The sequence below is a fragment of the Ovis aries genome, chromosome 3 (assembly GCF_016772045.2).
Source record: "Ovis aries strain OAR_USU_Benz2616 breed Rambouillet chromosome 3, ARS-UI_Ramb_v3.0, whole genome shotgun sequence".
NCBI lineage: Eukaryota > Metazoa > Chordata > Mammalia > Artiodactyla > Bovidae > Ovis > Ovis aries.
Window position 1 is genome coordinate 221,818,715 of NC_056056.1, and position 18,288 is coordinate 221,837,002.

The window sequence follows — 18,288 nt, forward strand, 5'->3', positions numbered from 1 at the left end:
CAACTCTGTCTCTCCCCTGCTGACCCCTCTTGAAGTTCTCTTCCTGCGGTCTAAACCACCCTGACTGGGGAGAGGAGGAGGAGACAGGTGTATATTCATCATTCCAGGTGTGGTAGAGAAATCTCAGAGCGTGCAGGAGGCATGGACCCTTAGGGAGCCCGTGCGGGAGCCCCAGGGGCCCTGCTGGGCCGGCTGGGATTTGAGGGGCAATCAGGTGTTGTGGAGCATGTGCTGGGATCAGCCCCTTTAAGGCAGGACCTGTGAGGTTTGGGGGGCAGCAAGCCTTGGGCTCAGCCGGCTTTGCTGTTTCCTGGCAGCGTTTAGAAAAGGCAGCCGAATCAGACATGCATCTTTCCCGTCTGGGGAGAATTACCACGAGGGGGATGAGGGGTCTGTGGGATCTGCCGTGCCGCGGGTCTGGCTTCTCCACCAAGAGTCTCTGCCTGTGTTTGCAGAGGTGCTGCCATTGTTGCCTGCTGGGGCGGGCGGCCCAGGCCCAGGGCCAGAGCTGTGAGTACAGCCTCATGGTTGGCTACCAGTGTGGGCTGGTCTTCCGGGCGTGCTGCGTCAAGGGCCAGGAGACGGCAGAGTTTGCCCCAGGGGACGGCAGGGACCTCCAAGAAACAGGTAAGTCCCCCTTTTCTTCCCTCTGGGGCAGGGCAGTCAGTCGAGGTTATTTAGAGAAGCAGAAGCAATAAGATGTGGGGAGAGAGGGAGAGAATTTAAGACGTTGGCTTGCACAACTAGGGGGGCTGGCAGGTTTGAAACCTGCAGGCTGTGTATGCAGGCCCAACGCCCAGGAGAGCGCTGATCTTCTGGCTCAAGTCGGAAGGCCGCCTGCCAGCGGAGTTCCTTCTTGCCTGGGGGAGGCCAGTCCTCCTCTCAAGGCCTTCACCTGATTGGATGAGGCCCACCCACTTGATGGAGGGCAGTCTGCTTTATTCAAAGTCTGCTGATTTAAGGGTCAATCTCATCTAAAACATACTACCATCCCAGCTGTGTCCAGCCTGGTGCTGGATCAAATACCTGAGCACTGTAGCCCCACCAGGTGGACACCTAGAACGGGCCGTCCCGGGTGGTGTCGGCTTGCGCATTGGCTGTTGCCTTAACTATGCAGAGACCGGTTCTGGCTGTCAGAGCAGGTTCGTGCTTCTCACTGTCCTGGAGGGAGACCAAGGGCTTGGAGTCTGGGCTCTGACGAATCTGTGCTCATGTCCCTGTCCTGAGGTGTGTTTGGGGCAAACTGATGGGTCCAGGTCTCAGTTTCCTCATCTGTGAAATGGGGATGCCTACAGTCCCACTTACTCGGATTGCTGGGGTGAAATGGGAGCAGCGGTGAATGGCATTTGCCATGACAGTTCGTCTCATCCCTCCAGCCGCCTCGGGCAGCAAAGGTGGCTGGCCGCGCTCTTGTTTACCGTGTTTCACAGATGAGGTCCTGGCATTCAAGGTCACGTGGCCAACACACGGCGGAGGCAGAACTCTGGCCTTCTGATGCTGGGCCAGTGCCCTCTCTCCATCTGGAGCTGGTGACATGTAGACAAGAGGCTGGGGGCACCGCTCATTAATAGCAGGCTGTGAGCATTCAAACATAGATATTTATTCAGTGTAGGGGCGAGTGACCCCCCCAAAGCAGCTTCAAGACAGCTCCCAGCTGTATTTCCATCAGTTTGGCTCACAACCCTCCATTTGTCTGAAGCCACGTCAATCCTGCAGCCTTGGGGCACGGCTCAGTTACACGGGTCAGGAAACTTCTCGGTCGTCTAATCATCTCTTCCACTATGCAATGGTTTCCTGTGCCATAATGGAAACAGCCCTGGAAAATTTCAGGCGTCTGCTCTGCCCCAAGCTTGCTGCCTGCCTGGGACCTTTGCCTTCTCAGTCTGAGCTCTGTCTGCCCTCTGTTCAACGTGGGGAAGGGGCAGGGAGCAGGTCAGAGGAAGAGCTCACAGGCCAGTGCTCCCTAAGCCAGGCCGTCCGTTCCCGTGGCTTTGGGGTCCCAGGTCAAGTGACCCGTCTTTCATTCTTTGTTTTGACTTCTCAAGTCCAGGACTCCGTCATGCAGCTGACTTCAGATATCTTAGTCATAAAGTGGGACTGGAACCACGTTCTGGCTCCCTCCTTGACTTTTGAAATCAGAGATGACATTTTCACTTTAAACAAACTCAGATTCTTCACCCTGGTGGAGACTTTCTCCTATGTCTCCAGGGAGGACTTTTGTGGATTTACATCTTGGTTCGTTAATGGTCTCTGAGCTTTTCTGTTGCTCCAGACGTCTTATTTCTCCCTTGCCTTTCTTCTGCTTCATTTCTTGCCCCAGACTTTCCTCGGCGTCTTTGTGAGGACTTCCCTGTGTTCCCTCCACACTCAGACACAGACCTGCCTTCCTGTCTTGTGCTGACGTTTACTGTGGGCCTACTGTGTGCTACCACGGGGCCACATGGGGGGCCCACAGTCCAGGACCGGCCTGAGGTAAAATAAGTGCAGGAGTGGACAGTAAGCCTTTTTTCAACTTCTCTAGGCACTTGGTATAGAGTAACTCATGTCCGGGTGTCCTCCCGGGTGGCTCAGATGGTAAAGAATTGTCCTGCAGTGCAGGGGATCCAGGTTCTCTCTGTGGGTCGAGAAGATCCCCTGGAGAAGGAAATGGCAACCCACTCCAGTATTCTTGCCTGGAAAATCCCGTGGACAGACAAGCCAAGCAGACTACAGTCCATGGGTTGCAGAGTCGGACACAGCTGAGCGACTGACACGCACATATACACAGATCTGTTTAAATATAAAATCGGGATTTGTGTCTGTTTTCTTAACCTTCTTTTTCTAATAAGCTGTATATTATGAGTTATCGAAGTGTTCTTATCTTCAATATTGTTATTGTTATATCGAAGTCTAAGATGGGGCAAAGGACCCTGTTCCTTTGGGTAGAGCTGTGCTGGAGTGTATCTTGGTTACACCCATTCTACAGATTGGGCGACTGAAGCTGCAGGAAGCTTAGATTCCAGATTCCTCTTCTCACATTCTTTGCCCAGCATACTAGCCCCCAAAGAATGCTGTGGAAATCTCGATAACTTCATCACCCAGGTAGCAGTTTCTCACAAATGCCCCTGGCCCGTGTTGCCGTGAACCCTCTGGAGGACGGTTCCCATCACCCTGGCCTGTGCCTGGATATGGCAGGGACTTGGGCTTCGCCAGGATATAATGCCAAGTGAATGAAGGGTCCCCACATCAAGCCTTCTTTTTTCTCCTCTCTCTTGTTAGCTTCTGGTAGGGTTGGTTTACAGTGCTGTGTTCCTTTCTGCCGCGCAGCACAGTGATTCTGTTACGCGTATTCGGGCTTCTTCGTGTGCTCTTCCGTTACGGTTTATCGCGGGATGTGGAATGCGGTTCCCTGGGCTGCACAACAGGACCCTGTTGTTCTTTCTATCTGTAACCGCTTTCATCTGCTAACCCCAGCCTCCAGCCTGTGCCTCACCAAGACCCTGTCCTGTGGCAGCCATCGGTCTATTCTGTTTGTGAGGCTGTCTGTTTCATACACAGGCTCGTTTGAGTCATGCTTTAGATCCCATAGATAAGAGAGGGCATATGCTATTTGTCCTCCTCTTTCTGACTCACTTCACTCGGTGTGACCGCCTCTTGTTGTTTAGTCATGAAGTCGTGTCCGACTCATTTGCGACTCTGTTCTGTAGCCTGCCAGGCTCCTCTGTCCATAGCATTTTCCAGGCAAGAGTACTGAAGTGGGTTGCCATTTCCTTCTCCGGGGGATCTTCCTGACCCAGGGATCCCAATTCTTTACCACTGAGCCACCAGGGAAGCCCTGCGATCATCTCTTGTTCAGTCACTCAGGCGTGTCTGACTTTTTGCTACCCCACGGACGGCAGCACGCCAGGCTTCCCTGTCCATCGCCAACTTCCAGAGATTGCTCAAACTCATGTCCGTTGAGTCGGTGATGCCATCCAACCATCTCATCCTCTGTCCTCCCCTTCTCCTCCTGCCTTCAATCTTTCCCAGCATCAGGGTCTCTTCTAGTGAGTCAGTTCTTTGCATGAGGTGGCCAAAGTATTGAAACTTCAGCTTCATTACCAGTCCTTCCAGTGAATATTGAGGATTGATTTCCTTTCAGATTGACTGGTTTGATCTTGCTGTCCGAGAGACTCTCAAGAGTCTTTTCCAACACCACAGTTGGAAAGCATCAGTTCTTCAGCATTTGGCCTTCATTGTACTCCAACTCCACATCCATACATGACTACTGGAAAAATAATAATTTTGACTCTATGGACCTTTGTTGGCAAAGTGATGTCTTGCTTTTTAATACATTTGTCTAGGTTTTCCATAACTATTTTTCCAAAGAGCAAGCAGTCACCATCTGCATTGATTTTGGAGCCCCTCCAAAAAATGATCTCTGACACTATTTCCATGTTTTCCCCATCTATCTTTCGTGAAGTGATGAAACCAGATGCCATGATCTTTGTTTTTTGAGTGTTGAGTTTTAAGCCATCTTTTCCACTCTCCTCTATCACCTTCATCAAGAGGCTCTTTAGTTCCTCTTTTCTTTCTGCCATTAGTGATCATCTCTGCTGCTGCTGCTAAGTCACTTCAGTCACGTCTGACTCTGTGCGACCCCATAGATGGCAGCCCACCAGGCTCCGCCGTCCCTGGGATTCTCCAGGCAAGAACACTGGAGTGGGTTGCCATCTCTAGTTGCATCCAAATTAACCATTCTGAGCAAACGTACTCCCAGCCTCCCAACCTGGAGATGACTCACACCCTGAAGGTCTCTTGCTTAGTTTCTTCCTAGGTGAGAAGTGTTTGAATTATTTAGGGACCCTTCCCATATTTTAATGTGAAAGTGAAAGTGTCTAACTCTTCTGACATCATGTGAGAGTGAATGTGTCTAACTCTTGCGACATCATGGACTGTAGCCCGCCATGCTCCTCTTTCCATGGGATTCTCCAGGCAAGAATACTGAAGTGGATTGCCATTTCTTTCTCCAGGGTGTCTTTCCGACCCAGGGATCAAATCCAGGTCTCCTGCAATGCAGGCAGATTCTTTACCCAGACAAGCCACAAGGGAAGCCTTCCTGTGTCTTTTGCATAGTTAGTGTCTATACATTACATATACATGTTGAAATTTACTGCAGAATTACTAATGTGTGTGTTTTCACTGAGGTCTGTTTTTCCAGTGTGGGTGTATCATGCTCTCAGATGTACGTGTTTTAGAAGACACGGGAAGGTAGAAGGGAGAGGAAATCAACACAGAGATGGACGCTGTTTCCACTGGGTCGCATTTCCTTTCCACCTTTTTCCTGTCTTTCTTCGCTTCTCTCCTGTAGGCGCGGTTGCACTGAGGAGACCCTGGATTTGTGCTTTCCCACCCAGCCTTGTAATGTGATGGCTGCTGAATTGCAATGGAGTGGTGGTCACTGTCATTCCATCTTGTGGAGGCTTCCATCAGCAGGGGGCTCGGTTTTCAAGTTGTCTAGGGATTCCTGGGTGTATCCAGCCAAGTTAAAAGGGCGAATGCATGTCTTTTATGTCGGAACTGCCAGAGCAATACCGCCCTTTTAAATTGGGGCCCTGGCCCCCCACTGCGTCACTCTTTGTTCTACTGCCATGCTGAATCTCTTTTAAAAACATTTTTTTTTTTTAATTTATTTGACTTCAGTGGGTCTTAGTTTCAGCATGCAGGATCTTTTAGTTCTGACATGTGAACTCTTCGTTGCATCTTGTGGGATCTAGTTCCCTGATCAGGGATCAAACTTGGGCCCCCTGTGCTGGGAGGGCAGAGACTTAGCCACTGGACCACCCCCTCTGTTGAATCTTTTTATTAAGGGGGAGGGGCCTTGTCTGTGCCAAGTGTTCCACCCTGAGAGCAGGTGTTCAGACACCTTTGTTGAACAAGCCGAGTGAGTGACTATGGATGACTGGCACTAAATTGAGCTTTGCAGGCCAAGTGGATGAAATCTGTGTTTTCGCATCCTGGGACTGCCCTAGTAAGGCTTTGCAGACTTGGGGGGCTTAAGCAACAGAGATATTGTCGCCCAGCCTGGAGGCCAGAAGTCCGAGACCATGGTGTTGGCAGGGCTGGGCCTTCCGAGTATCTCCCCCAGTATCCTTGGCTTGGAGATGCCTGCCTTCTCCCTGTTTCTCTACTCCCTTTTCCTCTGCGTATCTGCCACTGAGTCCAAATACCCACTTTGTGTAAGGACACTTGTCTTTGGATTAGGGCCCCCTCTCACGACCTCATCTTAACCTGATCATCTGCAGTGACCCTTGTCTAAAATAAGATCACGTTCCCAGACACTGGGGGTTAGGACTTCACATCGTCTGTGGGGGTGGGGGTCAGGGGAGGAGGTGGGACCCACAGTTCGACCGGTAACAGTAAGCTTTCGCCAGGCGCATGGCCTTGTTTGGAGGGTGACTGAGTTTATAGCAGGGCTGTGGTTGCATCTGTGGAAATATTCAAGTAGTGTGGACAATGTAACCGCACTTGGCATTGCGTGGATGACTAAGGCCCTGTGCCGCTGCCGTTTCTGTTATAATAGATCTTTTAGAGATGTAGCGACATTTTGTTTTGCAAGTGTGACTCTGTTTTTCAAAAGGATGAAATGAACACTGAGCTGTTTATAAGAAGACGTACAGACAGGCATTAGCTGCCTGATATTTACAAGAAGAGAAAACATTTGGAGTGGCCTGTGTGTTCATGTGGGTGTGGACCACCGCGTGGACAGCGTGTGCACAAACGTGTCTTTGCCTCTTTCCCCTTAGCTAAAGTTTCTGAGATCGAGGAGGAACAAGAGGACCCCTACCTGAATGACCGCTGCCGAGGTGAGCCCTGCGCCTCCCCAGGGCCGGCTGGTGGATAACGAGGCCCAGGGGAGGGTCACGCAAATCTCTCTGGGAGCTGACCTCAGGCTCTGCTCTGGTTCACTCGGATTCACCCGAGACGTGCCCTTTGGCTGGGAGTCAGCTGCAAGTCCCGGCCACCTGCACTCCTGGACTCCTTCCCTTCCTCTCCTCCTCACTGGGACTTGGTGGGCGAGGGAGGGAGAGGGTGGGCTTGTAGCGAAGAAGCTAGTGTTCAAAGCCCTTTCATCACGGCTCACAGACTCTGTGGGTGACTCTATGGGGGGGTCACTCTGCCCAGGGACCGCCAAGGCTGGGGGCCCCTGAAGGGATGGGGGTGAGTGTTACTTCATTTTGTGGCCTGGCGCTCCAGCTGTACCATCTGTAATATCCATTTGTCTCATAAGAGCGATGCTTTCAAATTTAAAGTCAGTGGGGCCTTACAGTGTTCTTTTCCATAAGATAAGACTTTATTTCTCATGACGGAACATTCCTACACGTCTGGACTGGCAGGTCTGCTCCCCGAGGACATTTAGTGACTTGCTTTATGGTTGGGCTTCAATTAGGGAGCCAGTTTAATCACAAAATAAGGCGGTCTGTTACAATGATACTTGGCACCGAGGCCTCGGGTGGGGGAAGGGAGAGAAGAGAGCCCCAGAAAGACCCGTAATCCTCCCTGGGGGCCGTGTGTGGGGGTCTTCCTGGAGGAGGAGGCGGATAGCTGGTTTGCAGTGGGCCACAATGGACTAGCCAGAGAAGTGACGGGGGTGGGGAGAGTTTCGGCAGCTGAGCAGAGACTTGAAGACCCGCAGCAGCTGGGCCCTGGTGGGCGGTGGGACAGGGGAGGGACCAAGGACAGGGAGAGGGGAAGAGGCTGGACAGGTGGGCAGGCCGTGCAGGCCCTGGGCAGCAATCCGAACTTCATTTCGTGGAATCTTGGTCTGGTGGAGGTTTGTCCCCATGAGATTAGTTCTTTGAGCATCTCACTAGCCGCCCTGTGGGAAGTGTGGCTGGAGGGTTGGGTACCAGGGATGCTCAGAGAGCCAGGTGAGTGAGCGGCCGGGACTGAAGCAGTGGCAGTGGAAATGGGGGGTTGGGGCCCTGCGTGCCCCTCCATCTGTCAGATCAGGGCCAGACCTTGGCGGTCTCCCATGGGAGGGTCTGCTGTGAAGGCTGCAGTGGGAGCCTGGGGAGCCTGCCTTTCTGCATCAGTCCACCTTGAGGACACTTCCTCTGGCCCCATCCAAACAAAGAGAAAGCATCAGGAGGTCCCCGGGTGTGCCGAGCCTCTGCTCACATTTGCTCTGGTTCCAGGCGGTGGGCCCTGCAAGCAGCAGTGCCGGGACACGGGGGAGGAAGTTGTCTGCTCCTGCTTTGTGGGGTACCAGCTGCTCCCCGATGGCGTCTCCTGTGAAGGTAAATGTCCTGCTCCGAGAGCCTCTGCCTCCGCTTGACACCCAGGCAGGGCCCGCTGTGCACAACTCGGGGCCCTGTTCGTAGGTGAACTACAGCCCAGGACCAGCTTTCCAGCATCCCGCAGCCGCGGCTCTCAGTCAGGAGAATGTGAACACCAGGCTGGGAAAAGGGGGTGGGCTTGGGGTCTGACTGGGCTCTGAGTCCAGGATCTGCTGAGTGGCCCTAGGGGCATCCCCAGCCTCTCTTGGCTCCTCATCTGTGAGATGGGGGAGATGGAGGGAGGGGACAGCCCTACTAGGGAGGTCTCTAGGGTCACACGACTCCAGTTCAGGGCCTGGAGCTTGCTTAGCAGATGCTCAGAAGGAGCAGTAGATCTGAAATAGATCAGCCGGGGAGAGAAATCATTGCTTTTGCTTTGCCCTGGTGGGGAGCGCCCAGGGCTCCACCCCGGTACAGAGCGTGACCATCACAGGCCTGGGGGACTTGATGGATGCAGAGAACTGACCCCACTCTGCTTCTTGGTCCGTTCCGTCTGATGAAGCGTCGGGATCGGTCGTACTTGCCGATTACTCCTGTGTTGCCTGTGTCTCTCCTAGACGTCAACGAATGCATCAAGGGCAGCCAAAACTGCCGGCTCGGAGAAACTTGCGTCAATACAGTGGGCTCTTTCCGCTGCCAGCGTGACAGCAGCTGCGGAACTGGCTATGAGCTCACAGAGGATAATGACTGCAAAGGTACGACAGGCTCCGGGTCGCAGAACCTCACCCCCGGGAGTAGATGCGATGTGATGAGAAAGAGGCTGGGGGGGTCCAGGGCTCCACGTGCTGGGTCCCCCAGTGACTGCCTGGGGCCCCGGCCAACCCTGTCACTCGTGAAGATTTAGCTGCTTTACCGTCGTGCTGAGTTAATGACAGTGGAGAGTTTGGGTTTCTGAAAAGGCTCAAAGCACGATCATTTAAAAACAAGACCAGGGCCGTCCCTGGCCTTCCAGTGGTTGGGGCTTGGCCTTCCAGTGTAAGAAGGTACCAGTTCCGAACCTGGTCAGAGAGCTCATATCTCACATGCCTTGTGGCCAAACTACCAGAACACATAAAAGGGAAGCAATATTGTAACAATTTAAGAGTAAAGACTTAAAAACAATGTAAAAATAACAAGACCCGAGATGAATTTCAGGTGCTCACATGTGCTTTCTGCTCCCATCCCTCCCTTTTTTTTTTTTTTTTTTGCACAACAGCTGCTGTCCATCTGATTCCAGGCTCCCTTGAAGTTCAAAGCATATTCCCTTCCGCTGCATAAAAAGCATGACATTTTTGGCTGCTGGCTTTTCCCCGCCAAACCATAGATGTTATTTGGCAGATAAGCCTTTGATGAGGATCTGTTAGAACATACTTTTCTGCTGAGGGTTTCCAACCCTTCAGAACGACAAAACCACTTGTGTAAAAATGTTGGTTGAATTATGAGGGTAACTCAAAAGCAAGTCACACCCTCCTGACGTCTGAGGGCCTTTGGGCGAGCTTGGCGCTCCCCACCCCTGCAGACTCACTGGGCGGCTTGGACCACGAGAACCCAGGGTCCCCGCCAGCTGAGTATACACTTTTGAACATCTGACAGCCCATGAACTTCAAGGGAAGGGCAGCCAACATGTTCAGTCATGACAATCACCATTGTTAATATTTGGGATATTGCAAGGGCTGAAGAAGGAATAAGTTTATAGGGACTGTGTTTATTGCCACTAAGATCATCATCGCTTTATATTCTAAAACTAAACATGTGCTTAGCCTGAAATGAAAACCAAACCAAACCACCTATTGCCAGGAAAATGTCTGGGTTATTTATTATATAACAGAAAATGTGCATCATAAGAGCCTTGGGGGGATAGTCAGCGTTTTAAGTCTTTAGCAACCCGAGCCCTGTTTGGCTAAGGCGCTTGTTGTATGTGACCTCTTTATTGGAATGTTTTGGGTTATAGTCTGAGCAATGAGCATTTAAAGAAAAAAAAAAGCTTTCTTGTGATTTTAAAGTGTTGTAAGATGCTTCTGGCAGGACTCTTGCTAACAATTTCCTTTTTTTATGATGTACCAGATATTGACGAGTGTGAGAGTGGTATTCATAACTGCCTCCCCGATTTTATCTGTCAGAATACTCTGGGATCCTTCCGCTGCAGACCCAAGCTACAGTGCAAGAGTGGCTTTATACAAGATGCTCTAGGCAACTGTATTGGTAAGACACTGCTGCCAGGGCTCACGGGGTCCGCCAGGCAGGGGAACCGTCCAGTCATGGGCCCTGCCTCTAGAAGGCGGGGCACTGTACAGGGTAGACAGAACAGGGGTCGGCAAGCTGCTTCTATAAAAGGCTGGACAATAAATTGTGCATTGCAGGCCGTGTGGTCTCTGTCGCAACTCCTCTGCTCTGCAGGTTGTAGCTGGAAAGCAGCCACGGTTATGTAAACAAGTGGGCAGGGCTGTGTCCCAATAAAGCTTTATTTACAAACACAGGCGACAGGCTGAGTTGGGCCCCAGGGCTCTAATTTAGCAATTTCCGATTCAGACAAAAGAGCTTGAGTTTTGAAATCAGAAACACTGGTGTTGAACTGAGTGTGTGTGTGCGTGCGTGCTCAGTCACTTCTGTTGTGTCTGACTCTTTGCGACCCCATGGACCCTGCCAGGCTCCTCTGTCCATGGAATTCTCCAGGCGAGAATACTGGAGTGGGTTGCCGTTTCCTTCTCTAGAGGATCTTCCCGATGCAGGGATTGAAACCACGTCTCTTATGCTTCCTGGATTGGCAGGCGGGTTTCTTACCATTAGCGCCACCTGGGAGCCCCAGGGAAGCCCTCAGTAGTTTTAAACACTGCTACCCTGGGACCAGCCCAGGAGACAGGAGGCGGGCCTGCTTTCTCCTGCATTTGCCTCCGGGCCAGATCACTGCATGCTCTTGGCATTTGAGTCCAGGTCTGCCAACTGTCCTTGCCCTCTGCCCCAGTAGAAGATTCTGGGTCCTCCCCTGAGGTCAGACAGATGTCCCCCTGGATGTGAGCTGCAGGTGCCACCAGCCAGAACCCACGCTGCTGGGGCTGCCCTGTCATCCCCTGGAAAGGCTGGCAGCGCCATGACAAGGGACGGGACTTTCTATCTTGTCTGTCTCACGCTCGCAGATAAATCTGCATCGATCTTTGATTTGGCATGGTGGTTTGGATTGAAAGCCCTGCCCCCTTTTATTACCATCCCAGGATATTTACAGACAAACAGCAGCAGCCCCTTAGGATGGGGGTGATTTTATCTGCAGCCAACCCCAGTCTTTGTTCCTGAAACAAATTTGCCCCCTTTTCACGGGAGGCGTCTGCGTGGTGGGGGCCTCAGCTTGGCTGCACTGGCCCCTCACCAGCCCCCAGCCCACAGAGCTGTCGTCACTCAAAGAAGGAGGCCAGGGAGCAGGAGGCTGACGGCTCTTCCCTGGCCAAGAAGGGGAAGGGCCTGCCCAGACTTTCAGGGGGCTCCCAGGGGGCTCCGTGGAGGAGGGCATCTGTCAGGGTTGGAAACCATGACTCATGGCAAAATCAGCCCGAGCTCCACATAGAAGGAGCATTTGCAAGTCTCGACTTAGCCCCGGTTTCCCACTCCCCACCCACACCCTGGTTTGGGGGTGCAGCTCTGTGCCGGGGGAGGGGCCAGAGTGGGAGCCGGGGACCCAGGACTGACCGCAGCCCAGCGCCCCCCACCCCCTGAACTTGGGTCTTCAGAGGTCCTAGAGGGGTCTCTGTTTTCGTGTGCCCATGATCCTTGCAACCAAGTTCAGGAGCTTTTCTTTTTAAAAATTCCTATTTGTTTCAAAAGTTTTGTCCTTTATTTGTAAAAAAGCGAGCAAAACCCAAACGTAGAAAGCCGCTTGCTTTTTTTTTTTTTTTTTGACCTACTGATGTGTTTTGATATCATCTTACGTCAGTACCTTTATGTCGTCTTTTTATCGTGCCCAACAAACCTTCACAAGGAGAAACTGAATCAAGGAAAAAGGAGGGTGTCAGGATGATTCGGGGCCAGGCAGCCCCGCTCTGCCGCCTGCGCTCCTGGGTTCCCTGTTCGCACACTGCCGGGATGCCACCCTCCCTCCCGCAGGACACGGTGACCTGTGCTGGGAAACTGTGACCTCGAGTGTAGCCAGAGCCATCTTCCTGGGGCTCCTGGAGCCAGCCCTGGGCCCCGGGAGCCTGTCAGTTCCCCTCTGGCCACAGGCCGGGCGGCCCGGTAGCTGCAGGGCCCCACGTGGGGGACCAGCGCAGAGGATGGGAGTGGGCCTTCGCGGTCAGAGGCCTCCGTCCCGGGCACAAAGCGTAGAGTGTTCTAGGCCCTTGAGGTCTGGTCACCGAGGGCCTGGCCAGTCACGTCTCCTCCAGGCTCTCGCTCTTCTTCCGTTTCCCTCCGCCGGCCCACCATCCCTTCTGCTTTGGTGAGGACGAGAGAAGGGGCCGGCACTGGGCTGCCCGCACGGCTGATCCATTCCAGAGGTGCTGGGTTCTGTGGTCCTGGGGTTAAATAGCGCGAGCGGGGCCCCTTGAACAGCTGGGATCATCCGGGCTTTTCCCACGTGGGTCCCTAAGAGGCTTGTACGAGGCCTTCCCAACCTCCTCAGAGCTTGTGTGTTATTTGCTCTGTTTGTTTCCTCTCCCGGCCACGCATTCACTGGCTCCCGCCCCGATGGCCGGGTCCCTACCTTGTGGCGCTCACAGGCTGGAGGGCTCACCCCTCTGTGGAGCTCGTGTTTTCTCAAGGGGCACTGGTGTTCCGTGGCACAGGGTTTGGGAGCTGTAGACCTGACTAGGGGCAGGTAGCGGTGACGGCTCTGAATGCTGCATTAGTTCTTGACGCACGGCCGAGCTTTTTTCTCTGAAGCGCTGGAGCATAAATACAACCTCACTGATCTAGGGTCTCTGTCGCAGCCACATGGAAGCAGCCGTAGACGGTGCGTAAAAGCACGGGCCTGGCTGTGCTCCAAGAGAACCGAATTTACAAACATAGGAAGTGGGCTGCATGTGGCTGGCGGGCTGTGCCCACCCCAGATTTCAGGGCCCTTGTCCCGGCCGGGAAGCTGGAGACCCTGGTTCTGCACAGAGTGGGCCCGGACTCTGGCCTGAGTTTGGGGACTTTCCTGTTTCTAAAATGCAGATTTCAATGCCTGCAAGCCTGCCTTGTGGGTTCGATGTGCTGGTCAAGGGCAGGACTGGAGACAAAAGCTTTTGTAAACTGTAAAGTACTGCGCCAGTGAGGCCATCCTGACAAAGGCTGTTGTTGCCAGGGCGAGGAGGCTCTTGTCTGGGGAGGATGGGGCTGGGCTGCGAAGGGAGAAGCGCAGCTGGTCCTCTACCATCACCCCCTTCTCTTAGCCCCCTAGATGTTTATAGGTGATTTGGAAAACCTTTAGGTCCTTTCAGAAGCTACTTCTGGTAGGAATTTCACTCTGTGCAGCTTTGCACCAGGGCTGAGCGTGAGCAGTCGTGTAAACCCAGTTCTGGTTGGTTTATACGTGTTGGGCCTGTGTTCATCAAAGGTGTCCCCCGTCAGAGGGGTGTGCAGTCGGGGAGGGACCCCACTGGGCCACGAACTCAGAGCTGCCCTTCCCCAGGGCCTGAATTCACACAGGCCCCCCAGACCCCGGAATAGGGATGGGGATGTCAGGGGAGCTGTGCCCCAGAGGCTATGCTCATACAAGAGGTGTGTCCACTGGGCAGACTGGGGTGATGGCTCCCCAGGCAGGCCCAGAGGGGGATTTGCGTGGAGGTGGAGGCTGGAGGCTGGGCTGCAGGAGAGACTGGCCATGTGGCTGGGAGGCTGGTGGGGCCCGCCAGTCACTGGAGGCGCCCAGAGCACAAGTGCCGACAGGGAGGGGTTGCCGTGTCTGTTCCTCACCCCTGCTCAGTTCAGGGAAGATACTCACTGACCGGGAGTGTGTGAACCCAGGATGGCACCTGAATTGCCAGGTTCACCGTGTGGGACTCACAGGGCAGGTGGCCTTGGCTTTGGTGCAGTGGAAGATGGAGGTGTTGAGGGTTTAGGGGCAGGGAGATGGACCCGGGAGGGGGTGCTTAAGGTGGGATGTGCTACTGTAACCTGGGAGCCAGTGGGGAGGCTGCAGTGTGGTCCAGGCCAAGCACATCATCTTAACTCCATCCGTGGTTTCATAAAGAGGAGGGAGATGGGAGTTTTTTGGAGATCAGGTGCTGGGTTTGGGAAAGCCCTCCAAGATTAACCCTGCCGTCTCTGTATTTCCCCCCATAGATATCAATGAGTGTTTGAGTATCAGTGCCCCATGCCCTGTTGGGCAGACATGCATCAACACGGAGGGCTCCTACACGTGCCAGAAGAATGTGCCCAACTGTGGCCGTGGCTACCATCTCAACGAGGAGGGAACCCGCTGTGTTGGTTGGTATTAAAAAAGAAAGCCAGTTTAAAATAAACTTTTCTGTCTGCTCCAGCACAACCCTCCCTTCTCTGGAAGGAGAGAGGAGATCCCCAAAGGAAGCGGTGTGCACCTGTCCATCTATCCCATGGCTGATCGCCAAGCCTAGGTCTTTACTGGCTATTGCCTGGACCGTTGCAGTAGAATGCCAGCCCACCTACTGCCTCCAGCTTTGTCCCTTCTAGTCTGTCCCATTCATTCTGAGCTGAAAGCTCTCTCACCTCTTCCTGCTCAGAGCTCCCTTTGGTGATGGCTCCTCACTGGGGCAGACAGAGGGCTGATGTTCCTGCTTGCAATCCGTGCGTGTACGAGGGTACTCAGTCGCTTCAGTCATGTCTGACTCTTTGCGACCCAGAGGCCCGCCAGGCTCCTCTGTCCATGGGATTCTCCAGGCAAGAATAGTGGAGTAGGTTGCCACGCTCTCCAGGGAGAGCACCCAGGGAGTGAACCCGCATCTCCTGCTTTGCAGGTGGATTCATTACCATCTGAGCCACTAGGGAAGCCCCGCTTACAACTCAGTCCTCCTGAGTTGACCCCAACCTCACAAACTTTATAATCCAGATGGAGCAGGTCTTGCTGCTCCCCAACAAGCCCTGCCCATCTCTGTCTGTGTGACTTGCTCTTACATTGCTCCCTTTGCCACCTGCTCCAACCTTCCTGTGGGTTCAGGCAAAGGCATCTTGCACCCATCCTGCCCAGATCCGTGCCATGCAGAGGAGTCTCTTCCTTCCTCAGCCTTTCCCCAGTCCCTGGGCACTTCCTGCCTTACTTAACTGGGGCCACTGCTGGCTCGCACTAGCAGGAATCCCCCGAGGGTAGAGGCTACATCAGGTCAGCTGTCTCTCCAGTGCATATGATGCAATCTGGGAAATCAAGTTGAAGAATTAGACGGTGCCACGTTGTCAGTTACGTTTTTGTGAGCTCCTTCCTTGCCTTCTGTTCTGATCACGCCGCCTCCCACACTAAAGGGTTTTCAATGTGTCTTTCTTTTCTGCAAGATGTGGACGAGTGCTCTCCCCCTTCTGAGCCCTGTGGGCCGGGGCACCTGTGTGTGAACTCCCCTGGAAGTTTCCGCTGTGAGTGCAAGGCCGGGTACTACTTCGACGGCATCAGCAGGACATGTGTAGGTATGTGTGGGTATCCCTGAGGCGGGTGCTGGCCAGGTGACACCAAGGAGAACCAGCCTGGGGTGCACCTGGAGTGACCGTGGTCTGCTCCCGACCTCTGACAATCCTGAGTTCAGACAGTGCTGGAGAAGAGACCCAGATCAGGAGACCCCCATTCTAGGTCCAGTCATGCAGCTCCTCGGGGGTGCTCCCCACCTGTAGAACAGGTGCTGTGCTAGCCCCGAGACTCCAGCCCCCTGGACAAATGCCCCAGAGTCTTTGTGATTTCCCAGAGAGTCACTGTCCTGGGAGGAGCACGAGGCTTCCCCAGTGGGCAGAGAGGCAGGGTGGTCCCAGCACCCCTGCTGACTTGCCGTGCGTTTGGGACCAGTCTCTGCACCTTTCCCCGGGAGAGGAGGGTGGAGGAGGTGGGGGACAGAGGTCGCGAGCTGCCACGGAGGACAGGCAGCACCGTCCAGGCAGAACGATGCCTGAGCCGCCCGCCCACTCCGTTTCAGACATCAACGAGTGCCGGCGGTACCCGGGGCGCCTGTGCGGCCACAAGTGTGAGAACACGCCTGGCTCCTACTACTGCAGCTGCACCATAGGCTTCCGGCTCTCCTCCGACGGCCGCTCCTGTGAAGGTGAGGCCTGGCTTTGGGCAGGGGTCGGGGGCCGCTAGGCCTGCATACGCCCTCTTCCCTGAGCTGCCCGCCTCCCTGCTGCTCCCCCAGCAGGCCTGCTTGGGAACGACTCACTCGTGCCCTAACACGTATCAGATGACGTGTCAGCAGGGGCAGTGCCTCTAAAAACTTACTTGTCAGAGATGATGGCCCTCCCGGTTTCCCCTTGGTCCGGGGGTTGCAGATAACGCCTGTGCGCACGTGAGGCTGGACAAGTGGGATGTGGCTGAGAGTGCAGAATCTGAGGGCGTCTGACCCACCGCTGTCCTCACGTGACCCTGGGGGGGTGGCTGACCTCACCAGCCTCAGTGTCCTCACGGGGGAAATGAGGTGGTTTATGCCAAAGAAGGGGGCTTCCCTGGTGGTTTGGTGGTAAAGAATCTGCCTGCTAATTCAGGAGATGTGGGTTCGATCCCTGGGTCAGGAAGATCCCCTGGGGAAGGGAATGGCTACCCACCCCAGTATTCTTGCCTGGAGAATCCCATGGACAGAGGAGCCTGGCGGGCTACCGTCCATGGGGACGGTCATACATGTCTTAGCCACTAAACAACAGCAATGCCAGAGGGAAGCAAAAGCTGGATATTTGTTGAAAGTGGTAAGACAGATTTTATTTGCACTCCCGCAGTAGAGGAAAGAGAGTTTGGTATAAACTGGTCTCAACTCCACCAGGACAAAAGGTGCAAGCTTTCTAAATGCTGAGGCCTGCTAAGGAGGAGCACTGAAGGATGCTAAGGTCAGTGGTCAGCCAGCTGTGTCTGCTCTCTGGCTCTGACCCTCCTGCAGAGTGTGGGAGTTGGTAGGGGGGGAGCTCCCTCTTAACTGCATTTCAAAGGCTTGGTTCGCATGTCCTTAGAAGGACACTCCTGGGTTGCAAAAGATGCATCTCAAAGGGACAGTGGAAGGGTTTACATCTGCAGGTTTTTTGAAGTAAATGCTTCTAAGAAAAAGGGAGGTCAGGGCCTGCAGTCCGGCGTTGGCTGGAACACAGGAAATTCTTTAGCAGCGTAGAGCTTTCCCAGGCAGGCATTTCAAGGGTCATGGTCTTGGGCTGATGCTGGTATTTGGTCAGGTCTTTGGTGGGAGGATTTGACCAAGTCTGTTTGGTGCCAAGAATAACCCTGCCTCCCTCTGACGGGATGGACTGAGATGAGGGGAGAGCCCAGCCTGGTATGTAGCAGGCGCTCCTTGGGTGTCACAACTTCACGGGAATTAGGTGAGTAGGTCAGCAGAGACTGATAGCTTCTGGCCACCCTCGGCAGTCCCTCACCAGCTCCCCTCTTTGCAGTGCAGTTCCCAGGGGTGACCTGTAGAGCCAGCCTCCAGACACGGCAGGTCTTATAATTCTGGATTAAGACGGATGATCACAGATACGCCAGGATGCACCCTGACGTGTAATTCTCACCCTGAAGGATGGACAGTATGAGGGGCTCCTGGGTCCTAGGCTTCCCCTGAGGTTCTGGGATTCGTCCCCAGGAACCAGACCCAACACACACACATAATGTCAAGGAATCAGACTCATACATGGGGCGGGGGCGGGGGTGGGGTCCCTTGGGCCTGGGTTCAGATCCTGGCTGTGTCACGTTTATGGTCTCGAGAGTAACTCGGCATTTCTGGGCCTCAGGGTCCTCATCTGCAAAATGAGGCTAGTGAGACCCACCTAATACCACTAGTGGGGGTCATGAGGGTGAAACCCAATGGAGCCTGTCCAGCGTTTCCCAGGGCCCCGTGTGAGAGGACGCGCTTGAGACATGGAGACTGCTGGCATCAGTGTTATCATCATTTGTGGCTTGTGC

General features: G+C 54.0%; 1 protein-coding gene across 2 annotated transcripts in view; it reads left to right on the forward strand.

Annotated features, from left to right (window-relative positions):
- Positions 1-18,288, forward strand: part of FBLN1 (fibulin 1) — an 81,900-nt gene that overhangs the window by 21,377 nt on the left and 42,235 nt on the right. For both annotated transcript variants that reach the window (XM_027968208.2, XM_027968209.2), the window contains exons 4-11: positions 456-627; positions 6,765-6,824; positions 8,157-8,258; positions 8,855-8,992; positions 10,341-10,478; positions 14,526-14,669; positions 15,705-15,833; positions 16,331-16,456. In XM_027968208.2, coding sequence (XP_027824009.2) covers positions 456-627; positions 6,765-6,824; positions 8,157-8,258; positions 8,855-8,992; positions 10,341-10,478; positions 14,526-14,669; positions 15,705-15,833; positions 16,331-16,456 — 1,009 coding nt within the window. The remainder of the gene's footprint in view (positions 1-455; positions 628-6,764; positions 6,825-8,156; positions 8,259-8,854; positions 8,993-10,340; positions 10,479-14,525; positions 14,670-15,704; positions 15,834-16,330; positions 16,457-18,288) is intronic.